Source organism: Coniophora puteana (genome assembly GCF_000271625.1).
Source record: "Coniophora puteana RWD-64-598 SS2 unplaced genomic scaffold CONPUscaffold_11, whole genome shotgun sequence".
In the NCBI taxonomy this organism is placed as follows: domain Eukaryota; kingdom Fungi; phylum Basidiomycota; class Agaricomycetes; order Boletales; family Coniophoraceae; genus Coniophora; species Coniophora puteana.
The window spans coordinates 570706-594005 of NW_006913063.1; the positions used below are offsets into that span (position 1 = coordinate 570706).

The 23300-nt window shown below is 52.3% G+C and overlaps 9 protein-coding genes across 9 annotated transcripts; 2 read left to right on the forward strand and 7 right to left on the reverse strand.

Moving 5' to 3' along the window:
* Positions 1 to 544: 544 nt before the first annotated feature.
* On the reverse strand, positions 545 to 3249 carry CONPUDRAFT_128637 (cytochrome P450). Its single transcript, XM_007773853.1, has 13 exons — positions 3064 to 3249; positions 2608 to 2944; positions 2506 to 2549; positions 2370 to 2451; positions 2229 to 2302; positions 2151 to 2165; positions 1786 to 2087; positions 1666 to 1730; positions 1567 to 1606; positions 1502 to 1512; positions 1264 to 1449; positions 899 to 1192; positions 545 to 846 (listed from the first exon to the last, which is right to left on the reverse strand). The coding sequence occupies exons 1-13, from the start codon at positions 3069 to 3071 to the stop codon at positions 697 to 699; spliced, it is 1608 nt and encodes a 535-aa protein (XP_007772043.1). The 5' UTR covers positions 3072 to 3249; the 3' UTR covers positions 545 to 696.
* A 265-nt stretch (positions 3250 to 3514) lies between these two features.
* On the reverse strand, positions 3515 to 4173 carry CONPUDRAFT_138924 (uncharacterized protein). The gene is made up of 3 exons (XM_007773854.1): positions 4084 to 4173; positions 3983 to 4034; positions 3515 to 3917 (listed from the first exon to the last, which is right to left on the reverse strand). Exons 2-3 carry the CDS (start codon positions 3992 to 3994, stop codon positions 3678 to 3680), a joined length of 252 nt encoding a protein of 83 aa, XP_007772044.1. The 5' UTR covers positions 3995 to 4034; positions 4084 to 4173; the 3' UTR covers positions 3515 to 3677.
* CONPUDRAFT_167766 (uncharacterized protein) lies at positions 4144 to 5651 on the reverse strand (the record flags this gene model as incomplete). The annotated part of the gene is made up of 11 exons (XM_007773855.1): positions 5385 to 5651; positions 5296 to 5328; positions 5227 to 5246; positions 5160 to 5174; positions 5060 to 5098; positions 4981 to 5009; positions 4916 to 4926; positions 4830 to 4865; positions 4574 to 4636; positions 4374 to 4514; positions 4144 to 4324 (listed from the first exon to the last, which is right to left on the reverse strand). Coding segments are annotated over exons 1-11 (639 nt in total), but the record flags the coding sequence as incomplete, so codon positions are not given.
* Positions 5652 to 5965: 314 nt separating this feature from the next.
* CONPUDRAFT_108930 (5-oxoprolinase) lies at positions 5966 to 9238 on the forward strand. Its single transcript, XM_007773856.1, has 11 exons — positions 5966 to 6157; positions 6289 to 6344; positions 6412 to 6525; positions 6585 to 6962; positions 7026 to 7168; positions 7262 to 7448; positions 7520 to 7637; positions 7700 to 7915; positions 7967 to 8170; positions 8248 to 8460; positions 8530 to 9238. Exons 1-11 carry the CDS (start codon positions 6087 to 6089, stop codon positions 9137 to 9139), a joined length of 2310 nt encoding a protein of 769 aa, XP_007772046.1. The 5' UTR covers positions 5966 to 6086; the 3' UTR covers positions 9140 to 9238.
* A 35-nt stretch (positions 9239 to 9273) lies between these two features.
* On the reverse strand, positions 9274 to 11508 carry CONPUDRAFT_167768 (uncharacterized protein). The gene is made up of 3 exons (XM_007773857.1): positions 11204 to 11508; positions 11073 to 11152; positions 9274 to 10951 (listed from the first exon to the last, which is right to left on the reverse strand). The coding sequence occupies exons 1-3, from the start codon at positions 11405 to 11407 to the stop codon at positions 9547 to 9549; spliced, it is 1689 nt and encodes a 562-aa protein (XP_007772047.1). The 5' UTR covers positions 11408 to 11508; the 3' UTR covers positions 9274 to 9546.
* Positions 11509 to 12101: 593 nt separating this feature from the next.
* CONPUDRAFT_167769 (uncharacterized protein) lies at positions 12102 to 13909 on the forward strand. Its single transcript, XM_007773858.1, has 6 exons — positions 12102 to 12387; positions 12449 to 12510; positions 12572 to 13056; positions 13122 to 13380; positions 13432 to 13615; positions 13658 to 13909. The coding sequence occupies exons 2-6, from the start codon at positions 12484 to 12486 to the stop codon at positions 13873 to 13875; spliced, it is 1173 nt and encodes a 390-aa protein (XP_007772048.1). The 5' UTR covers positions 12102 to 12387; positions 12449 to 12483; the 3' UTR covers positions 13876 to 13909.
* A 164-nt stretch (positions 13910 to 14073) lies between these two features.
* Positions 14074 to 14379, reverse strand: CONPUDRAFT_156861 (uncharacterized protein; the record flags this gene model as incomplete). Its single annotated transcript, XM_007773859.1, has 2 exons — positions 14074 to 14142; positions 14191 to 14379. The coding sequence occupies 2 exons, from the start codon at positions 14377 to 14379 to the stop codon at positions 14074 to 14076; spliced, it is 258 nt and encodes an 85-aa protein (XP_007772049.1).
* A 1578-nt stretch (positions 14380 to 15957) lies between these two features.
* CONPUDRAFT_61770 (uncharacterized protein) lies at positions 15958 to 16687 on the reverse strand (the record flags this gene model as incomplete). Its single annotated transcript, XM_007773590.1, has 4 exons — positions 15958 to 16136; positions 16167 to 16376; positions 16432 to 16508; positions 16566 to 16687. Coding segments are annotated over 4 exons (588 nt in total), but the record flags the coding sequence as incomplete, so codon positions are not given.
* A 2288-nt stretch (positions 16688 to 18975) lies between these two features.
* CONPUDRAFT_156863 (uncharacterized protein) lies at positions 18976 to 22913 on the reverse strand (the record flags this gene model as incomplete). The annotated part of the gene is made up of 8 exons (XM_007773860.1): positions 18976 to 19413; positions 19468 to 19576; positions 20343 to 20539; positions 20600 to 20668; positions 20770 to 21084; positions 21133 to 21717; positions 21772 to 22262; positions 22340 to 22913. The coding sequence occupies 8 exons, from the start codon at positions 22911 to 22913 to the stop codon at positions 18976 to 18978; spliced, it is 2778 nt and encodes a 925-aa protein (XP_007772050.1).
* Between the last annotated feature and the right edge of the window lie 387 nt (positions 22914 to 23300).

The window sequence follows — 23300 nt, forward strand, 5'->3', positions numbered from 1 at the left end:
TATATGTCAATGCTAGTACTATGGTGACACACGCGCGACGCAAATGTAACAAGATTGTATTGTTATTGTGTCGTGTAGATATACTCATTGTGCCTACATTAGTTATACTTAGTGATGTCTCGGGCTCAAATATATCATGCGGATACCAAGTCCATGCAATACTATTGCGAGTGCGCTCGCAACTTTAGAGTCAGCGTAACAACCCGTCGTAATGGATTATAATGGATTATGTACGTGGTAATGCGTTGTGTGCGTGCTCACGCCGTCACCACGCTTCACCATGCCATGATCACCTACAGAGGAATTTGCTGATGTCAAGCAATGGACTCCAGCACAGGGGGTCGCCTCTAGCGAATTAGACTTTGGGACGTTTCGGTACTCGTGTTTGCGACAGGGTTCCGATTGATGCTAGTGTGCACTGCAGCTGTCCAAACAACCTCGGACTGCGGCATTTTGCGAGCTTCCCGCGAGCGTTTGATACAAAAGAAGCTATCATGGCTAGTGGACCTTCTATAAATTGATCGGCGGCCGCAATCAATGCATCAAGTGAAGGATATACCGAAAACGGCTGCAATATAAACTACAACATGTGAAAGATCGCGAAGTATTGATATTATAGGAGGTTAGTTCTCTGGATACCACAGTTCAGGCCTATGCCAGCAAACTCAGTGCACGATGAGTCTTGCGGCTGATTGATTAATCAACCCGCCTGATTCGGAGGGGTACACCCACTCCGTCTTCACCAACGATCTTGAGTTGCGAAGAGAGCAGTCCCGCTCTCTCGACTTCACCACCTTTCTTCTCCATCTCCAACACAAAATACCTAATCAGAACCGACAGCACGGCCTGGAAGACTGGAGTTAGCCTCCAGCTTTATGAAAGATGGCCGTTAGCTTACTTTGAGCTCTGCAAGGGCAAACTGCTTCCCGAGACACGCCCTTTGCCCATCGGAGAAGGTGAGGATGTGCCTGTGTCCCTGTATCTCCTTTGCCTTCGACGGAAGGCCGTCTTCGTCCAGCCAGCGCTCGGGGCGGAACTCGCGCGAGTCACGTCCCCAGATCGCGGGTGAACGGTTCATATACGAGATAGATACACAGACGAGCGTGCCCTTGGCGACAACAATGCTGTCGACGAGCTTACCTGAAGCATCGCGAACGGGATGACTGAGCGGGATGACATCGTCTTCCCCGGCCTGGAGCACGTCAAGTGAAAGGTGTGTCAGAGCTTGGATGAAGACGTAACGACAAAGAAGCAATCACGTACAACGCGAGTGAAGTCGGAAATGCTCCCAGAAGCCATCAAACGCAGCGACTCGGTAATGACAGCATCCAAATAAGGCAGACCGTTGGTCAGCTGCTCATATGTCGGGTCAGACGTTGCGAATTTGGAGAGTTCATCGCGAAGTTTGGTTTGGGCATCTTGGTTTTGTGAGAGTCGGACCAAAGCCATCTAGCCAAGGAGCATCAGCAAGAGGTGATCAGATATTTTAATGCCGGCGTACCGTCAAAGCGGCTGTATCACCCGGGTAAGCATGATACGAGAATAACACGTAGTGGCTTAACTTACCTGAAGTTGTCTCCTTTCCAGCGAAGATGAGTAGCTTCATCTACGAATACACATGTCAGTGGACGCGATAATTGACACGGGGATATGCTTGTTGAGTACCTGCGACAAAACCTCCTCTGGCGACATATGCATCTCCGCGCCCTCACCCAACGATTCGGACTTGACTGTCGAATAAGACCTCATAAGCGTTAATTACGGCACACGAGGTATGAGTCTCACCGAGTAAACCAATGATAGACTTATCCTCCCTACTCACTTCTCCGGCCTTCTCCTGTCGTACGCGCTCAAGCATAGGTTCAGCGGCCTCTCCAAGGGAGTTGCTCATCTCCATAGAGAACTTCTTGGATTTCCCGGAAAGACGATCCGGCCAAGATTTGACCACTTCCAAAAGGGGCCATCGGATCGTTTTGACGGAAGATGTCTTCTCGTTCAATGCGTCAAAGAAGACGTTAACGGCAGGGTGTGCACCTGAGAGAGAACCAAAGTCGTGAGAGAAGCCGGCGATTCCGATGGAGTCGAGCCTGTGCGGAGGAAAGATGAGCGACATGCACTCTACAATCTCATACTGTATATGGTATACTCACGAAATGCGCCCCATCCTGCGAAAGACGATGCACAAGAACATAAGGAAACAGCTGCTTGGGAAAATGAAGATTGCGTACCAAGTTTGTATGTCAATGACAGCGCTGTCTTTTTCTGTGCTCTCAGCGATAATACCCTCCCAGGCTTCCTTAACCTATGAGACCATAAACAAGCAAAGATGAATAAGCTCCTCCTAATCGTAATGTGAGATAGATAGACACCTTGTAACCGGCGTCGATGAACGCTGGAGTTAGCTTCCGAATGGAGGCGTTGCTGAACGCCGGTATCATAGCACGTCTGTGCCTGGTGACTGTATATAAGCCAAGACCAGCAAAGGAGTCACCGATAGGCACATACCTCTTATGATCTTCGCCTTCAGCCCACAACAAGTTGTGCCCAGCCTTCATTGCGCGATGTTCAGCACCCACAAGTCGATCGGACACGCAAGGTAACACTTACAATGCTAGCAATCCCATCCCTCATTGCCTGTGGCCGGTGGTACATCGCCGTATCCCTCGCATACACGTGCGTTGCGGCCTTAGGGTCGCATAACACAATCTTCGAGGCAAAGAGGCCACTTGGCACAGAAAACACAGGTCCGAACTCGGTGGCCCACTCATCGTAGAGAATGCTCGCGTCCTTTGCCATTAGGAGGGTACTGCCAACGCCCGTAACGATGTCAACACTCGGCGGGCCACGGAGGCGCGTTGTGACGAGACGTCGACGGGCGGTACGTGCTAATCGTTGAAGAAGGTAAGCAGCGAGAGAGACAAGGACGGCGTCGACTATCCGAGAGCTATGGGTTAAAGAGGGGAAGGAAGCCATTTCGAGGTGTTTGAGCAAGGTCGACATGGTGGTGGACATCGTGAATGAGAGGGCTAGAGACGTTCAAACCATCACCTGATATATACTCACTCATTCATATAGGAGATGGGGATGGCGCGAGAGGTTAGGCCTCCGACGGCTTTGCCATAAAAATCGATTCAAACAAGATTCCGATCCACCCGAGCCTGTAGTTTTACGAGTCGGGCCGTAACTCAGGGATTTGGTTGTTGAGGGCTATGGCAGTGAGCGATTCGAACATAGAGACATAGATGTTCGAGGGTTTGCTGCGACAGGCTATGCATAGATAGCGCCCATCGACGCGCGTGTCGCGGACAAAGAGGGTTCGGCATTTTCCGGGGCGAGCTACACGCTTCCTTATTTGGTCCGCTCGCTGCTTGGCGTCGGACGCAACAGACCAGCGCGACATAACGCAGCGTCTGTCCTCTGAGTCGCTTGAAAATCCTTACGCAAGCAGATAGAGCCTGTAGAATGGTTCTGTTATGTATGTGGCAAATATCGTCTCTGATGAAACACCACTATTCCGCTATTGGTTCCGTTATTGTTACAGGTTACATCAACATCTATAGTATGATCAGACCTCAGTCCATGTGTACACTACTCATGAGCACACATATTGCTACAGTGCGACATAGCAACTACAATATACAGGGTGTTTTAGTCCGTCGGCAATGATACATGCCGGCCTAGCAGTAGTCATCCTCGTCATGGTGAGGGTTGCCAATGATAAGGATGTCATCATCCTGTGGTGCTCCAACTTGAAAGAGAATGGAACTGACAAGCTCTCCAGTCGTGCTGGAACCGCCGTTTATCTGTGACGCGTGGTTCTCTCGAATAGAGAGGATGAACCACGGTCCCAGCATACAAGCAACCAAAGTCCATGCCATCGAAGAAATGTCGCCAAACTCAGTGGCTAACACGGCGCTCTATGCCATAACCCCATGTCAGAAATACTGTGAAGGTCACCAAAAGTGAATAGTACACCAGATACCTTGTTTGTCATGCTGACTGCAAGTACATCCGGCAGGCCACAGGCAAGTACTCTGAGCTCGTTATCAGCTGCCGCCTAGTCGCGATCTAGAGTTACATTACCCAAGGAAATATATCGCGCCATGGCGAAACAATAGGCCAATCACATCCTGACATGTAAGTGCGGTCTTGCTTGTTCCATGTATCTTGACGTGTGACAGCCATCGGTAAACCAGCATAACAAACAGGATAAGGTCATAGGCCATCGTAATGTAGACGTAAGCTCGGTTCGCTTTAGCAATAGGGAATACTCCAGGCGAGACCAGAACACATCTCGGTACTCCCATCATGACTCCCTCTTGAGCTGGTGTAACTATAAATTAGTAGAATCATTCAGGTACGGGGGCACGCACATGTGTTTCCGTAGGGTTTAACGCCTTCTATCACATACAACACGGCGTCTGGCACTTGTATTATTGCGTACAACACGCAGTAAAAAGTGACAATCTTTCTTGAATTTCCGTATAGTGCGCAAATGCGAGCCGTCATGATACCTGTGACGAGAATTAGGAACCCATGCGGAAACAAGGGGGCATTTGACACGTTACAGTACCTTGTACGGTTAACAATTGGACGCTCGTAAAGGCCGCTCCAAGCATGATGTAGAGTGAATAGCCTAGACTATATCAGTATACAGGGGTGAAGGCTTGCTCGACACTTACAACTTTTATTTCCAGGGAACCAATGTGTAAGTCACCGGGACGATTAACTCGTTATCTGATGCCATGTATAACAAACGACTTACACCTGTAATAATGGGAGGGGCAAGTGTGAGCAATGACTTTGTAGTTGTTAGCATTGTATAAGACTCGCATTGTCGGAAAGAGGGACAGGCAAATCAAGCACTAGGAAATTGTCAACTATGTCGCAGAGCATTGTATAACCAATGACTTACAAAATCCTATCCTGAGATGATACGAACGTCAGCTTCACAAGCATAGCAATCAAAAGTTTGCTGACATAGCGTAGAATATTCCTGTGTAGCGAAGCTAGACACCGGAAGTTATGTCGAACTCCACTTCAGGTATTGGGGACTTACGAATGCATAGCAACATGTCATCCACGATGGTCTGCTCATCTGGATGCATCCTTTATCAGACCAAAGGTCATCTAAAGTCAAGGGGATACCGAACGCATACCCAGATTGAGTCTACCTTGTGACGATATCAGCCAAACACGCAAACCTACTCCATAAGTTCACTTTACCTCTCGATTAAGGCAGAGAACTAGACGGCATAAGACAAGTTACTTGATAAAGACGCTTCGGATACGCACCATAGTCATACAGCACCAGCATCGCAACCGATACTGCCAACTGGCGTCAGGACGAAGTAGTGACTGATTACGAGTTCGTATCCACCCACCGTACAGATACGAGTCGTCCTGCTGGCGGGAAAGTAAAGGCATAGGATTAGGCGAGGTTTCGATGCGCGGCATCTTGGTCGTAGGGCTTTGTTAGTGGAAGTGATCGACGTTGAATGAGATTTATACTAGGCAAATAACTGGCCCCGTGCGGGGCTGAGATGTTATGGTGTCTCATTATTACGCCGCCTTTTACCCATGTACGGCTTATTATGCATAGCCAATAAGAGTCTGGTCTTGTACCTGTTGCCAACTTAGATGGTGGGTACATCATCGTTGGGTCGATCAGCCAGATGTAACGCTGGGCTTGCGCTAGGCACGCACCTGTGCAAGTGCGATCAATTAAAATGGGCAGCGAGAGAAGCAATTACACGGGGATGATTCTACGAGGAGCGGACACATGGAATGCATTAAGTGGCAGTTCAATGCATAAAGCTTGCCACCTCGTAGTACGCAATAGTCTGGCGGTTTGGTCGTGATGAAAAAGCGAGCGGCTCTGCAGAGGAGTGTCGCTGGTGCCCGGAAATAACCGAACTCGATCAGCTATCGGACACCGGGCCGTCGGTTGTGGCCTCCGACGTCACTCACCGTTATCGACCACAACGCTGGCGCACTTGAGCGCGACGTTGACTCTACGCTTTCGCCGGCAACAACATCGCTCTCATCGTTAGCTGTCCTAGATTAAGATCAACGTCTGCGTCAACATGGCTGACATACCCAATCACTCCATACGCATCTGCGCAGATAGAGGAGGCACCTTCTGCGATATCCACGCGTACGCACTACCACCTTGCCGTATACCCCATCCCTACTCAAGACCAAGCTCCGTATCTCGTCTCCATAAAATAATCCGCTATGTTTACCGCTTCGCTTGATACGTCGGTGGTATCGCTTTCTCCTGCACAGATCTTATCCAGATCCGGAGAACCCCAAGCAGCGGAAGGAAACGGTCGTCAAGCTCTGTCAGTCCACACATTCCGTGATCTATCACTTCTTGGTCCTGAACGCCTGCTCATCATCGAACCACAGTATCCAAAGATCCCAACTACCGCGATGCGCCCACCGAAGGCATCCGGCGCCTCCTCGAGTCTCTCACCGGCGAGAAACTGAAGCGTGATGACGTCCTCAAGACCGACAAGATCGGTCTGTCTGCCTTTCCGCCCTTGCAGCCAGAAGTCTCTCATCATAGTGGCCCATCATAGAGTACATTCGCCTGTCGACAACAGTAGCTACCAACGCCCTCCTCGAACGCAAAGGTCGCAAACACGCACTGCTAATCACCCGCGGGTTCGGCGACGCCCTCCTCATCGGCACCCAAGCACGTCCACGAATCTTCGACCTGAACATCCGCCGCCCCTCTTCTCTGTATACCAAGGTTATCGAGGTTGATGAACGCGTCACACTCGTTGGCTACTCAAGTGATCCGAAAGCGGACGAGCATGCGGTGCAGTTTGATGAAGATGGGAAGGTCGTGCGTGGGTACAGAGGCAATGGCTGGGACGGTGAGAGCAACGCAGAGGGACCGGGCGATGTGGTGAAAGGGATCAGCGGGGAGGCGGTGAGGATTCTCGAGAAGCCAGGTACGCGATTGATGATTGCATTGCTTTGTTCTACGTGGCTGAGTCGTTCGTGATGTGATGCAGATGTAGAGAAGGTCAGACAAGATCTCCAGAAGCTGAGAGACGACGGATACGATTCACTCGCAATCGTTCTGCTGCACTCTTACACGTACCCGGAACATGAGCAGCAAATTGGCAAGTTGGCGAGGGAGATGGGGTTTTCGCAGGTACGCCTAACAAATCGCCCCATTCTTTGCGTCTTATCCTCCCCCGCCTCCCCTTTCTTCCCTGACCTCAGCTCTGATTATGCGCGTGAGTAGGTTAGCGAGAGTGCAGCCCTCATGCCGATGGTCCGCCTCGTTCCGCGTGGGACCAGCGCAAGCGCCGACGCGTACCTAACACCCGTACTACGCGAGTATCTCGACGGGTTCTTCTCGGGATTTGACGAAAGCCTGCGCGACCTTGACGTCAGGGTGCCACGAGTCGAGTTCATGGGTAGCGACGGAGGTGCGTTATCTGGCGTTCACTCGATCATGAGCGCTACATCTGACTGCATGCACGTATGCGCCTTGGTACAGGATTGGTCGACCTAAAGAACTTCTCGGGTTTGAAAAGTATTCTTAGTGGCCCTGCGGGCGGTGTGGTCGGGTACGCGCTGACTAGCTGGGACGAAAAGAAGAAACAGCCAATCATTGGGTGTGTAATATCCACATTATCTCCTACGGCTTACACTAACTTCGTCCTGAATGCTTAACCAGACTCGACGTTGGCGGTACCTCGACAGATGTATCCCGTTTCTCAGGCCGCTACGAGACCGTATACGAAACCACGACTGCAGGAATCACCATCCAGAGCCCACAGCTGGACATCAACACCGTCGCTGCTGGTGGCGGCTCCTGTTTAGCCTTCCGCAACGGCTTGTTCGCCGCAGGACCGGAGAGTGCGGGCGCTCAGCCTGGGCCGGCTTGTTATCGGTTTGTTAGATCGCCGTGTCCTATGTCCGCATATACTCATGTCCGGAACAGGAGAGGTGGACCGCTCGCCGTTACGGACGCGAACCTCTTACTGGGTCGGCTCGTGTCCGACTTCTTCCCCAAGATCTTTGGGCCCAACGAGGATCAGCCGCTCGATGCCGAGGCGTCGCGCAAGGCGTTCGAGGAACTCGCGAAGGATATCAACAAGCAGAGCGAGCGAGAGACGGAGATGGGGCTTGATGAGATTGTCTACGGGTGCGCTTACCTTTCCGCTCTTCCCTTATTATCTCTTTTCTCCCCAATTGCACTTAAATGACGCATTGGCTTGCCAGATTCATCAAAGTCGCGAACGAAACGATGTGTAGGCCCATCCGGGCGCTTACCGAGGCCAGGGGCTACTCTACCTCTGAACACGTGCTCGCGAGCTTCGGAGGCGCTGGTGGGCAGCACGCGTGCGAGATCGCGCGGTTGTTGGGGATCAAGACGATTCTCGTGCACCGGCACAGTTCGATTCTGAGCGCGTATGGGCTCGCCCTTGCCGATCGGTGCGTCCCATCCTTTCTTCCCCCATTGCCTACCTCGTAGACTGATCTTACGGCTGCGACCATTTTCAGTGCTTTCGAGCTCCAAGAACCCTCGTCAACGTTCTACTCCTCTTCCACACGCCCTGAGCTTTCAACCCGACTCGACAAGCTCGCATCGCGCGTCGTCGACGAGCTGCAGGCACAAGGCTTCCCCTCAGACAAAATCACCACCGAGCGGATGCTCAACATGCGCTTCGAAGGAACCGACACCGCTCTGATGGTCCTCCCTACCTCCTCGGACGGCGACGGCAAAGAGGACTTCGAAGCAGCCTTCAAGCGCGTCTACAAAGCCGAGTTCGGTTTCTTGCTCAAAGCGCGTGTGCTCGTGGACGACGTCAAAGTGCGCGGGATCGGCAAGACGTTCGACTCGCTCGGGCCCTCTGTGTTCGCCGAGGTCTCGGACCCGTCGTTTGAGCGGCGCGAGTTGGGCAACGACAGGGCGGACGCGACGCACAGCACGTACTTTGATGAGATCGGACGGGTGGAGGATACGCCGGTGTTTTTGCTGGATAAGCTGGATATTGGGGACGAGGTGAGGGGGCCAGCGATGATCATTGACGATACGCAGACGATCGTGGTTGTCCCTGGTGCGAGAGCGCTTGCGGCAAGAAGGCACTTGTATATCACGTTGGACGAGTAAAGCAGATAAGGATAAATATAGAAGTTCTAGAAGCATCAATGTAGCTGTCCGGCTTGTATTCGAGGATTACGAATGCCAGCAATTGTACTTTTATACGGCTTTCCTTTTGTCTTACCATTCAGATGTGCGTTTCGGGTTGATGGAGAACAAATGCATTGACGTGTGCGAGGGTACAGCGTACGTGACAGATTGGATGTAAGAGACGTGTGTGTGGTATAATGCGATGATATGCGTTTTGATCAGGGACGAGTACAAAGATGGGTAATGCGTTGGAGTGGAACAGCGTAAGAAAACGAGCGGGTATTACATGGAAGCCTATGTGTAAGTGTCCATGTCCAGTGGAAAATGGAGACATGATCGGGGAGATGACCCGGCATCTCGACGTGGATAGACTCTAAGATGGTTTCCTAGTTGACGACAGGACGGAATACCACCCCTTGATGGCGTACGACAGCGGCCTCAACGCCGAGCGCCTGCATCGTCTTGCGCTGCGAGCGCACTGCCTCGCTCTTCTTCCGGCCCCTCAAGTAGGAAGAGACATCGCCAAACTCCTCGAGAGACAATGGAGTAGTGAGGTCGGCAATGGACATGGTTGGAGTGGAAGGGCACGGTGACGGAGATGGCGAAGACAGAGAGGATGGGGGAGTGCTCGCATCCGTCTTGGCGCCGAAGTTAGACGCGCAATCGGTCGAGCCGAACTCTGAGTTGAAGGAGAGAGCGGAAGCGGCGTCGGATAACGAGGCGACGTCGTCCGACTCGTCGCCGTCCGCGAGGGCAGGTATACAGCAATGCGAGCACGACTGTGAGTAGTGCGAGGGAGCGGTGGTTTCTGCGGATGGAGAAGGCAAGAAGTCCGCCGCGCATGCAAAGGTGTGCACGCTCCCCGCCATGCCGCCATACGCTGAAGCATAGTACCCAGCGTCCTCCTCGTATTCCGCCTCCTCGTCATCATCCTCTTCACGGTTGAGACCCACGTTCTCGACGCAGGCGTACATCGAGATATGACGCGCCATCGGGTCCACCACCTCCTCGACCTCGACGCGGACGTGAGCAGGGGCGCCGCACGCGAACGGCTCGGGATTGTCCCACTGGAAGCGTCTGTTCAGAGGACGCATCTTGGCGAAAACGGGGGAGGATGGGGATGTGACGCCTGATATCAGTCTAGGACTGTCGCTGGCGCGAGAAGTAGGACCTGCGGCAGAACCGAGCATCTCATCGAGGACCTCGCTCATCGGTACGAACCCAAATCCGAAGCCTGGACCGCAGATGCTTCTGGAGGTGACGGGGGTCGTAGGAACAGAGGTTGAGAACGTGAACGCAGAGGGGGGAGGGCTATCGAGGTCGACGTCCGTGACGCTAAGGACGTCTGCATCGACGTTCGTGTAGTCAAGTGAGCCAGCGAGCGCTGCGTGTGTGATGTCCTCTGTACGCGTACGCGTGCGGTTCCCCATTTCTGGGCGCTTGGGTGCATGCGCGGTCACGTGGGCGCTTTGGTTCATGTTCGCGGTGGTTTTGGGTGAACTCCGTCTGCAGGTCCGTGAGATGAAGCGTTTGAACATCCGGGTGAAACGACGCGAACGCGAGAGTGGGGGCGAGCCCTTCGCAGATGCGATCGCGTACTGAGGGAGTGGGGGACAAGGGACAAGGGCGAGCGGGGGAGGGACGTGCGCGCGCACGCGTACGAGGCCAAGTGACGCTGAGCGCGAGAGCCGTGCACCGAGGAGGCGGCCGACTTTGGTGTCCGAGCGGTGCTGACGTTCCTCATTTTCTACAGCGACGGAAGAGGGAGATGGGGAGGAAGGTGTGTCGTGACTGAATGACAGGAATCGTGAACATTGAAACATGATGTATGCGAGCTGATGAGATGCTGGGGGGAATGGATACAGCAGAGGATGATGCGACGATGATGAAGAGCAGAGAGACGAGTGGTGACGTGATGAAAGGAGAGGACTCGCCCAGCGAGGATGGTGACTTTGAAGAGATAGGAAATATGAAGAGAGCTCTATCGATGCTCTTGTCGTAGTTTCGTCAGCGAAACGATGGGATGAGAACAAGCCTAATCACTGCCGTGCAAGGAGCAAGGAAGGAAAGGCGAGACAAGGCAAGCCCGCCGTCGCTCTCGAGCCTTTTGTAAAGCGCCGTGTCGGGCGTAGAGCTAGAGACGTGGAAGGGCTTATTGTCGAGGTCGGCGTTCGCCGAGGAAGGCTTTTTGTTCTCTGGTGGGAAGCGCGTCGTCAGCGGGTAGGCGTTACCGCGCCCATAATACATTGTTCATGCCCAAACAAGCTTCTCAGATTCTGTCAGAACAAATCGACGAACCTAAATTTTGTGAGAAGGCATCTTGTTGAGAGGCCTTGAAGACAAGAAGGCTCCAGCCAAGGGAGCAAGTGGTGACTGCGGTCTGCAGCTTAATTGTTTCGCTCGGATTTGATGAGGGAAGGTATTTGCTTTCCCTGGATGGCCTGATGACGAGGCTTTGAAACGTTTGATGGGGCTGCGAGGGGAAGTAGCTTATAGTGAGATGCGACGAGACAACAAGTATTCCGTTTCTCGGAGGAAATCCGAAAGGTGTTGCAAGCGCCAGCTCAGCCGCACACCGTGCGAATCTCACGGTCGTTTCCGATCGCCGCTGAGGCCGGGGTGACGATTCTGACTTCCTGCCTGTGCCAGAATCTGTGTCACCGCCAAGCACCCCGCCGAATGTCAAACGAACTGCGCCCATCGCCCTTTGTCTCCTCTCTCTCGGCGCTCGCTCTGGCACTCTCAAAAATATCGTCCCCGCTGTCTCATACGCTTCTATCTATTGCACAAACTACGCTGTAAAACACTGAAGGAACGACTATCTTCCGCAATCTATAAAGGTCTGCCTACGGGAGACTACCCCTAAGTTGGAACCCGGTCTCAGAACCGTCTCGCGGCCTGCTCTTCTCTGATTCTACCTCGCTCTCATAATCCTCGCCTTCAGCGTACTCGAGAACGTTTAATTCGCGGCTTTCGGCATAGCTAGCGTGCGACATACGAGGACATCGTCAGAGGAAACACGCTGCACCTATCCGCTACATCGCCCGAGCCGATTAGTAGGACGAATGGAGCTGCACTCTGCACTTTGACATGACAGATCCCAAGAACTCGTACTCGTGCAGTGCCAGTGCCATGATGAGTCAATGGCACATGAGATGGTATTAGGAGGCTGCAGTGGAGTTCGTCTTGTCTTCATTCCTTCTCTCGACCCACCATCATACAGCTAGGTGAGTGCTGTGGTGGATGCATGCGTTGTCACTTAGGGCTGATTTCGTCGCTACTCGCTAGAACCAAAAGATCAGCAACACGTCTAGCTATCTAAGATGCAAGAAAACGAAGCCAACCCCTTTGTGCGTTTTGTCCCTCATGCTGTATCCCGCCCCGCGAAGCCTAACTTCCTGCCTGCCATAGGCCATCTCCGTCGCACCCACAGCTGTGACCTTTAAACCGGCCTCCCACCCCGCCGAACCCTTCGACCCCTCCAACGCGGACAATTCCAAGGGCGACTCCTCATCGCCGTCCGAGTCGGCCGCAGAGGCCCTCCTCCGCAACACCTGCCCGAACCCGTACAAGAAATGCGTCGAGCTGCTGCAGTCTTCCATCCCCAAGGAGGTCTCGTTCAGCAGTGCGAGCATCATCCCGCAGCGCAACGGGCTCGTGCGTGCTCTCCTCAAGGCGTACAACCGCCACCGCGCGCTCGTGCTCCGCCCGGACGACGTCTGGCTCGCGATTCTCACGCAGTTTTCGTTCTTCGTGAACGCGCACGCCGAAGAGCTGCGCTCTTCCTTTGTGTCTCATGAAGGCAAGAAGGAGCTGACTGTCACGGCGGTCGGGTCGCGCTACAGCGTCGACTTTGGAGCATGGCGCGGCAGATGGCGGGCGAGCTCGAGAAGAATGTGAGTGATCCAAAGTTGAGGGAGTGGGCGACGCCCACGTTCAGCACGAGTACGGTCACGGACAGCACGGTGTATGCGATCGCGCTCATAGCGACGACCAAGGCGTATTTCGACTTCGCGTTCTGCCTCATGTGCGGTATTCCGCGTGTCACGCTCGACGGGACGCGCGACGACTGGGCGGCGATTCTGGAGAGGATCGGGAAGCTGAAGGAGTATGGTGTGGAGACGACGGCGTGGTCCCACCTTCTGAAGCCCGTTGTAGAGCGCTTCGTGCACGCGTTCGACAATCCGCAGGAGAGCGAGAACGTCGATTTCTGGGGGAAAGTTGCGCATAGGCATAGTGGCGGGAGCGGGCCGACGTATCTCATGGGCTAGGTCACCGCGTTCTGCGTGTTCACCGCCGAGGGGAAGTGGCAGGGTCCGCGCCTGCAGAACCTGCCCTCGCCACCCTATGACAAGAGCTATGCCGAGCTCAGCGGCGAGGCATTTGCGGCGAAACACTTCGTCCCGCACCCGGAGGGCGACCCCTTTATCGGCGACCTGTACCTCACCCTCGATGGTGTATAATATCCGCACGTCGACACCGTCAAGATTCCGCCAGGCACGGTCGAGGTGGATGTGAAGCTGAACGACAACGGGCAGGTGTTCCGCATGCTGCTCGTCGCGGGCGGTGTGGGCAGCGCGGTGTCGTCGAGCGGGGACAAGGCACTATCGGGGTCGGGAGAAAGGGATACGGTGAGGCCGGTGCCTGTGTGGTGGATGTTTGTGAAGAATGAGAAGAGCGAGGAGGAGCTTGCGGGGCCGTCGAGCGTGGAGTAAGGGATTGTTCGTCCGGTTGTACTCTAGTCCGAGCGTTGTAAATGTAGCCCATATGCTTTCACTGTAGCCAACGATGGCACGCGTGTCTTTTTGAACCAATGCGCGTTACATCAACAATCCACACGACTATTCGTACACAGTAACATTTCATCCGACCCGAATCTCGTCTTCACGCTTTTCCCCCGTGCAAATTCGACTCTAAACTTTGCTAGTGCTTGCCTCGCCCTCACAAGCAGGAGCTTTGTCGCACGCTTTCTTCAATTCCTCCTGGACAAAAATTAGAAACCAGAGAAGCCGACAACAACAAATACATACTGATGCGGAAACGGCAATCCGATAGATAACCTGAGCCTGTTCCTCCTCATCTGCATTTTCATCAAGCTGTTGATGAACCATGTCTTGGATGTATTTCTTCACTTGAGGCGACCTCTTGAAGCGTTCGAAAGACCACTTCCACGGGCGCTCTTCTACTTTCCACATGGGGAAAGAATCTGCACCTAGCATGATAGTCGCTTAGAATACAAAAGTAAGTTGTAATCAGGTTCGAGGAGATGAAATTGTAAACCAGCTCCAATCTCTTGTCTCCCTATTTCCCTTCCCTAACAGGAAAGGATCAGCTGGCGAAACTCCACAACAACATTGGTTTACTTACCCCAGATTCCTCATACTAGTGTTGTGGGTTGATCGACATGCCCACCAGCACAACTGGCATCAGGTGTGAAAACACTACTTGCAGTAAACATTTGCATACCAGCTATATCATCCAGGTTAGCAAAAATATAATATAAGGTAGGAAAACAATGTCACTTTAATAAGCTGCACAGTTTCAACTCATGATCAGGAGCCACACTGTGCACAAGAATAACCTCACCTAGGATAATAGGGATCAAATAAAAATAAAAATGAATTCAGGTTGAAGTATGCTCACCTCCTGATGTTATCATAATGTGTGATCAGTATGATGAGGAAGATACCTAGGAATACAGGACAATACCTCCTAGTAAAATAAGAGCATCGGCATAATGTAAGGGATGATGTAAATAGACCTCACTGCCTATAAAGATGAGAATAGCTGAATCAATATGACAAAGATGTATGACAGGACTTTAAGGCTTACATCCTTTCAAATCAGATGTAAGTACTACATACCATGATAAATCATAGGATATAAAATACAGACTCACCCTCTGGCAGATGAAAGTGGCCAGATGAGCATCAACCACATGCAGGACATGACATTGGGACTCACTGGCTGGGAGATGAAAGCAGCCAGATGAGCATCAGCCACATGCAGGATATGACCCCAGACTCACCTCCTGGCAGATGTGAGTGACCAGATGAGTGTCAGCAACATGCAGGATATGACCCCAGGACTCACAAACTGGCAGATGAAAGTGGCCAGATGAGCATCAGTCACATGCAGGATATGACCGGTGACCCCAGGACTCACCAGCTGGCAGATGAGAGTGGCCAGATGAGCATCAGCAACATGCAGGATATGACACCAGGACTCACAAACTGGCAGATGAAAGTGGCCAGATGAGCATCAGCTACATGCACATTATGACACCAGGACTCACCTCCTGGCAGACAAGAGTGGCCGGATTAGCATTAGTCATATGCAAAGTATGTCACCAGAACTCACTCCCTCATAAGTTAAAACAACAAAGCCTGTCAGTCCAAAGTCTGTGAGGATGTTTAATATCAGCTTATACCTGTTTTATCCTTTCTGCATGCTTCACCCACTACTGGAGATGAAGTCATTTTGTGCAGTTAACTCATACAATCACTCACTTCTTCTGGCTAATATCCATGGCACACCTTAGCATAAACCTGGTGTTTAGTACCACATGTGCTTACCATAACCTGGCACAGAAAAAAAACATGAATGAGATCATTTAAGCAGGCTTTTGGCCCAGTAGATTACATGCCTGGTTACTACACTGCACAAAAACAGTAGTTAATTTGTGCTCAACACAAATATCACAGCACACATACCCAGTTGTGTGGATAGATGAGCCAGATTCTCCGTATTAGTGGGAGGACATTAATATTTAATCGTGTTGACACTCTTAATCACTATTAACAGACAAAATACTGGATATGACTCAAGACATGAACTTGCCTTGCCGCCTCAAGCATGCACAGATGTAGGTTATTCTGCTGCACAGAGACAAACAGCTGGCGTAGAGACAGATCGTCTATTGCCACAGCTGTCTGCTCAGACAGTTCGGGACACTGTGTCTCGAGTTTGTCCATTCCTACCCCATCTTAGTGGAATCACTGATTACCATAGGATAGTTCCTCACCCTGGAGTCTCACAACTGCTTTGGGTGGATTGGCAGTCATCATGATGCGGCTACAATAATGCTCTTGATATCTGGCCTCTGCTGCCTTGTCGACATCGGCCTGGCTCTGCTCTGTCATCTCAATAATATCGAGGTCATTGGCTACCCGATCCAGCAGTGCATCGTATTTGGTGAACACCACTACCACCGGTACTGCGAAATAAAATGTCAGTTTAGCCTGTTACAAACCTACTAGTGACGTTCATACCATTTGCAGTATCTTCGTTGAAAAAGGCGAGCTCAGCCTCAACCAACGGACGCGTGTTATCCATCGAGACACAAAACCTGTTAATATCCCATTGTCAGCATGTTCAGGAGAATGCATTCGATCAAGTATATCACCAGATGGCATGCAAGCGCTCGGAAAGCGATGACTTGGACGCCCGCTCGCGCACAAAGCTATGTATGATCTGAAACTCGTCCACGGAGCCAGCCTCAATCCCCCTCGAATCATGGAATATAAAGTGGCTGCCCGGGTATGTGATCTGATTCGTGATGTCATGGCGTCCACGCTATCGCCAACAATGAGACAGTGAGACTCGAGTAAGAGCATTTATACCTGGGTCGACGCTTGAAGAATGTCGGTTTTGTTCCTGTCAGTTGCAGACTCGCTACCCGAGAGCTGAGCCGCATGTTTCTACAAATCGAAGTGAGTCGGAGGCGATTCTTTTCTTGAAGTAATACGAACATATACCTTCTGCGTCCATGATGAGGGACGAAGACGGTCCCTCAACCTCGATAACTTTGAGCCGTCCTTTGGTTGATGAGACGAAATATGCAACATTATCCAGATAAACTATTATCCTTACCTTTAGCTATGTAGTGTTCGATTAGAGTCACGAAAGCGGCAGTTCAGTGGGTAGCTTGCCTTGTTCCCATCTGCGTCGTACACTATAGGCATGGTGTCTTTGCTGACGTTGCACACCTTCTGTAGGATCGTTGTCTTCCCTGCGTTGGCTCTCCCGATGATAAGGACTCGGAAAACGGGACAGGTCTTGCGAACTTCCTCCATGTCGATGGCCTGAGTGAATTCGGACATTGTGATGAGTAAAGAAGAGCAGTTTCTGCTTTGGCGGGGAGAGATGTGGGCCAGAGCTCAGTGGCACAAAGAAGGCGACGATGTGGCACAGAGTAAAGAGCCTCACGGCGATGAATCGAAAGCCCCCGCCGAGAGCGTCTATTTTCCTCTTCAGTTCCCACAATAGTTTGGCTCGTTGAGGCTCGATTCGCCGGCCAATCAAAGCGAACGGAGTCTATCGGCCCATGAATACATCCCAGATGCAAACAGAGCGCATTCGCTATCTTAATTGGTCCATCTGGATACTCATGACATTGACGCGCGGCACATGGGCGAGGACGCTTCTAGCCAAGTCCGTGGTCTCGACTTACTCGTTGATGAGTTCCCTTGCGAGACAGGAAACAGGAATCATGCAGTGAGCGGGAAAGATCTTATCCGGCAATGGATGCCCCTCTTTCATTCATGAGGGCCCAAAGTAACAAAAGAGAGACGGGTATGCGGCACACATGCGTTGATGCAACGCTCGACTGATCTAACATCCTCTGACCTGCTGACCTGTGCTTCTCTTCCAATTGACGCTCTCGAAGACAGTCACGGTCCAAGTATGTTCGAAACCTGCGCATGTGGCTCACAAAGTAGACTAGATCGATGTGGATGGAGTACTATAAAGGAAGCTTGGACGTGCTCGAGTTTTTCGTGGGGGGGGGGGCTCGGAGATGGTCGAGAGTTAAATGTTTCAAGAAAAGCTACGTACGGTGGCATTAGTAAGACCGGCGACCATACCAACTTGGTCGAAACTGAAAAAGAGCAAGACAACAAAGTCACCCCGACACCGCACACAACAGGAAATCGAGATGTTCTCTTACAGTGGAGCACCCTTACAGGCCTACGTTGGTCGCTTTGGGGTACCGATGAATGCTGTCCTCCCACCGAGCCATAAAGCGGTTATCTCTGCGGAGTCCCTATGCTCGTTTCGGCACTCCATGAGGTTGCACTTTTTTTTTGGACGCGAGCGTCTCTTGAGCGTCAAACAAGACAGCATGTGAACAGCATCGTATCAGCGAGCAAGCAACGGTCTCGCAAGGCGGGCTTATCGTCATGGAGCCTTTGAAGCATGAAACGCTATTCGACCAATCGATTTGTCCATGCTGCATGCGCTACGAGATGCACTGTGGGACGTCGATATAAAGACCTGGAAATTCTACATATAATTAGAGGACGGTCTTTCCCCGCCGAATGCGAGCTTTTGATTGGCTGAAATCCTTCAATCTGATTGGCCCGAGACAAAGCTTATATGTGATTGGCTGCTGTCGCTGCCGCGTCTCGGCTATCTTGGGCCATCACTTTTCGCTCTGTTTTCTCACGGCGTGCTGCCGCGTCTCGCGTCAGCGCGCCAGCCTTCTCTCCCCTTGTGAATTTGTCACTACGGGCAAACACCAATATTACCTGCCAGAATATCAATCAATTTTACAAATAAATGAGTGAGGTAGTAACATACTCTGACACATACAAGCGATCTGAGTGCCTAATGTTGGGGTTGATCCAGGGTACTGTACCATTTCGACCATAGGTTCGGTCCCCTGTCCCACCCCCCCCCCTCCGAACCCGAACCTCCGGGGTGGACATGTCCACCCCTGATACCCCCTGCGAACCTAAGGGGGTGGACACATGGTAGAAACACAAAAAACCTGTAATTTCGAGTGATTATGCTAAGACAATGTGCTACTGAATGTTCTAATGGCCCGAAAACCCCTCATACCGCGTGTTAGAGACCTTGCGGCGCTTTCCCCGACCAAAAACGACCTCCTCAGGAACATACAACTCCTCTAGGTTGACGTCGGGGTCATCAGCCATGCCTGGCCCAGTGGGAAGAGCGCTGGCGTCGTTGCCTGGATGGAGAATCCATGACATGAGGTCAACGGGCTCCATCCAGGTGTCGTCGTCGTGCTGCTTGTCGTTCTCAAAGGGGTCGGTCAGCTCGTCTGCCGGTTCGTCTGCGGACGCAGCAGCAATATCTTGAGGGCGAGTGCTGTTTGCAGCCTCCTGCGAGAGCTGTCTGTCAAGCTCTGGGTCAGTTCGGGGTAGCTCGCGAAGTGCCTTGAGGGCATCATCGCTAGTGAGTGACTCATAGGAGAGGTTGAAACCTCCCTTGATTTCACAGCGGGAGAATGCCTGTAGAATTTGTTAGCAGTGTACAGTAGATCAGAAAAGTGAAAGAAAATGTACCTGTTTGATGAGCTCCGGGTGATTGATTGCATGGTAGGCCTTCACACCCCACGAAACAGAGCGGTTTCGTAGGGTGGCGATGCGGGTGTCAAGTGTCATGGAGGTGGGGCTGTCATTGGAGTCGAGATGAGCTGTCACGCTCCGGTCCCGCTCCGGTCCCTACGGCGACATTCCGAACCACACAGCCATCTCGCTACTCTTCCTCGCTACATGTTTGACAGGTGTCGTTCCTTATTACCTCCTTTTCTACTAGTCTTGTTGCTACCTGTCTACCTTTGACATTTCTTGACGTTTCTATCATTCCGCAGTTGCTACAATATCACATCCGACGTTTTATCTCATGTCTACTTACTAACGATCCGTTCCTTCCGCACATTCCTTACTCATTGTACATTACCTCCGACTCCGGAGCAGTAGTATAAATACTCGTGTAGTTCAGCCTGTATTCCTCAGTATGAATATCGACTTACTTCTGCCCTCCACTCCTCTTTGCCTCTAAGTCCTTTCCGCCAATTCCTACTCCAAGTGTCTTCCGTGATACTTGTGTCTTCATCTATCTTCAAGTCTTCCCTCGTTTCGTACTTTGGTACCCTCCTGTCAACCTCCGGTGCCTACTGCACTTTTGCTCCCTACACGCCGGTCCACCGGTAACGTTCCCCTCCCCTCCGTGTTGCTACCGTCGACTGCCTACCCTACGCTCGCCCTCCGAGTCCCTACTCTAGCGTTCCGGGACACGGTATCCCTAGTGGAGCTTAGCTCGAACGTCCCGCATACTTCCGGGCAGGCACGGAGTTAACATGCAGCCTCCGGGAACAAAGAAAAGATGGAGGAAGGGCCAGCGACGGTGGACAAGGGAGCAAAAGGCCAAGCTGTACAAAGACCTTCGGACAAAGGTTTTGGAGCAGAGGAATGGCCTCCCGTCCGGCGCAGAGGCGTGGAGGATTCCGGGGGCGTGATGCTGGATAAGGGCGAGCATGATGGCGCGGCTCACAGCAATTGAGACCGGGATGCCGACCTCGCGAAGGTAGGTGAGCTGCTCGGCGATAGCAGTGACAAGGCCGGGGTGGAGCTCCTTATCAGAGGTAAAATGATGTCAGTACCTTGCCAGATAATGAAATAGAAAAAAACTCACCAAGACGCCAAATCGCGTGATGAGAGCTTGAGGTTTGTTGCCTGTTGCAACATGTGCGAGGATGCTGTCCTTCCAGCATGTGTTTCCCCGGTGCGATTGATCCAGCGGCCGATGTTTTGCGGATGAAGCTTGGTGAATTGATGGGGATTGATGAGCTGGAGGTATCAAACGATCTCCTGGGGAGACCACCCGACAATGTATCTTGCATGATCAATTTGCTGGAAGATGAGCGAATGGATCCAATTGTATCGGAGCGCGTTGGTGGGGAGGTTCTTGCGCTTGCGGCCAACCTGAGACCGGGTTGTTGCTTGTACCAGCTCATGAAACTGGCGATATGGGCGCGAGGTCTCGGCGGAGGTGGTCGGGAGGGCAGGAGAGATGGGGATTGTCGAGGACTTGTCAAGGATGGAGGCCACTGAGGGCTGGCTGGGGGTGGGGACAGTGTCAGCAACAACGGTCGCAGCACTGGCATTGGAGGCGGCATGCTAGAAATTAAGTAAGCAAGTGTTGATGTGTACGAAGAGTCTTCGTACCTTTCGGGCCCGTCTGTGCTGACGATATTGCCTCTTCTTCTCGTGCTCCCTCTCCTTCATGTGTGCCTCGTGAGCGAGGCGCTCCATATTGTCCTTGCGTGCTGCATGCTCGGCCACGTCTTCGGCTTCAGCGAGCCTTTCAGGCCGGGTGCGGACTCTTGCTGCCTCCAGCTCTGCACGCGTGATGCTTGCATAGAAGGCGGTGAGAGTCGTCTGGGCAAGGGATGCTGTCTGGCATTTCACCAGCTTGCTAGGTTGAGACAAGGGGAGAGGGAGGGTACCGGAAATGCTGGTGGGTTGACTGGCCTCGCTTGAGTTGGTGTAGCTGTAGTCGCAGTTGTCGTACTCGCTGTACACATCCGCATTGGCAACAGAGTTGGTGTCGTCATGTACAAGAACGAAGCTAGAGTTATCGAGGTCTGAGAAGTTGAAGTTTGTGTTCATGTTGTCTGCGGCGATAGACGTATTGAAGTCTGAGTCATTGTTGTCCATGTCCGTGTCATCCACGGCAATGGATGTATCGAGGGCGATAAAACCGCGGTTGAGGTGCAGGGAGATGAAGTTGTCTGGGAGATTCAAGTCATCCTGCCAATCAATGAGTGAGTGAGAGTTTGAAGCATTGCAAAACAAACGACTTACGAGGAAGTACTGGCTTCCTAGTTGGGTCGCAAGGAGGAGAGCCCACTCGATGCGCTCCAGGTGCTTCGTATGAGGGGACCAAGGCCATATGTCACGGAAGAAGACACGTTCGATGGTGTTGAGGGTGACGATACCGCACGAGAAGGGGTCGTCTTGTATGGAATGCGGGAGGATAGCGATGTTGGGGTTGAGATCGAGCCCAAGTTTGCGGGCGAACTGACAATAGCCGGCGAGATCCGCATCATGAACAGCATCTGGTGGCAGCGCACCACTGATGCAGGAGTCACCAATGCGGAGCTCACCGGTGCGAGCATCAAAAAGGGCAGCCACGTAATGATTGTGACGAGGGTCATGCAGAGGGTACACGACGCCATCAATGTTGCCAGTGCGCAACTGATTGGCAACGTTGCGAAGGTGGCTGAGGTGGCCAGCATCGGGGGGTCGAAGAGATCCCACTTCACTGTCCGACAGAATGGATAGGTAAAGGGGATCTGAAAGTCAAGGGTGTCAATGATGAGATGCCGATCAGAGTGGAGGTTTGACACCCAGTCCTGGATTAACTCAACACAGCCATCAATGACAGTGCCAGGAAGGTACCGGTCAGAGAAAAGATCAGCAAGCTGGAGAGAACGAAGGGAAGAGGATATGGGAGCATCCCAGCCAACAACCTTGAAGAAGCGGTCAACAGCAGATTGAAGGTGGGCGAAAAGCGTGGGGGCAGGCCTACTGTGAATCCTGCTGTGAGCCCAGGCTCGAGCGCGAGCCCACTGGTTGCGGCCAGCAATGGCAGGCGAGAGCTTGTACCAGAGAGAGCCAACCCAGAAATGGAGGTACCGGACCACATTGTTGACCTTGAGGCAAATGGAGCGCATGCTGCATTCCCACTGCGTTGCTAGGGCTGCACGACTGAGGAGGTGGGCAAATGATGGGATTGTGGTGGTCGAGAGGTCAAGGGGACCAGGGTCAGGGGGTTTTGGGGAGAAGAATGCCGAGAGCTCTGCATCTTCATATGGTGCTGGGGGTACTGATGGCGGGAAAGGGAATGAAAGGACATTAATGATTGGTAGGTTACGATCCGGGACGAGAGACGAGTGCTGGTGAGGAATGAAAGAATCCGAGAGAAACACGCGGTCTTGAGACATGAATAGGGACAGGATAAGATAGAACTATAGAAGTGCGAGGTCTGTAAAGTATCAAGGAGGCTGGGATTAGATAGTAAGGGCAAGAATGGAGGGGAACAAACGAGAGACTGAGGTGAGATGGGGGCCATCGACGCGGAGACACTGGCTTTTATCCATTTTCTGGTAGAGGAGCCCATATGCGGTTGAGTGAAGCAGAGAGCAGGTCGGCAAGCTCACTCACCAGTAAGACATCTCCTCGAGTAGAGCACGACATGGATGTCGTACTCAGATCGGCTCGCTAGGCTAGCTCGCCGGGTTTGTCACAAAACGGCGAGGATAAAGCAGGGAGAGGCAGATCTACGAGGCGTGAAAACACGTCAGTGACTCCATTTGGGCATCAAGAAGACT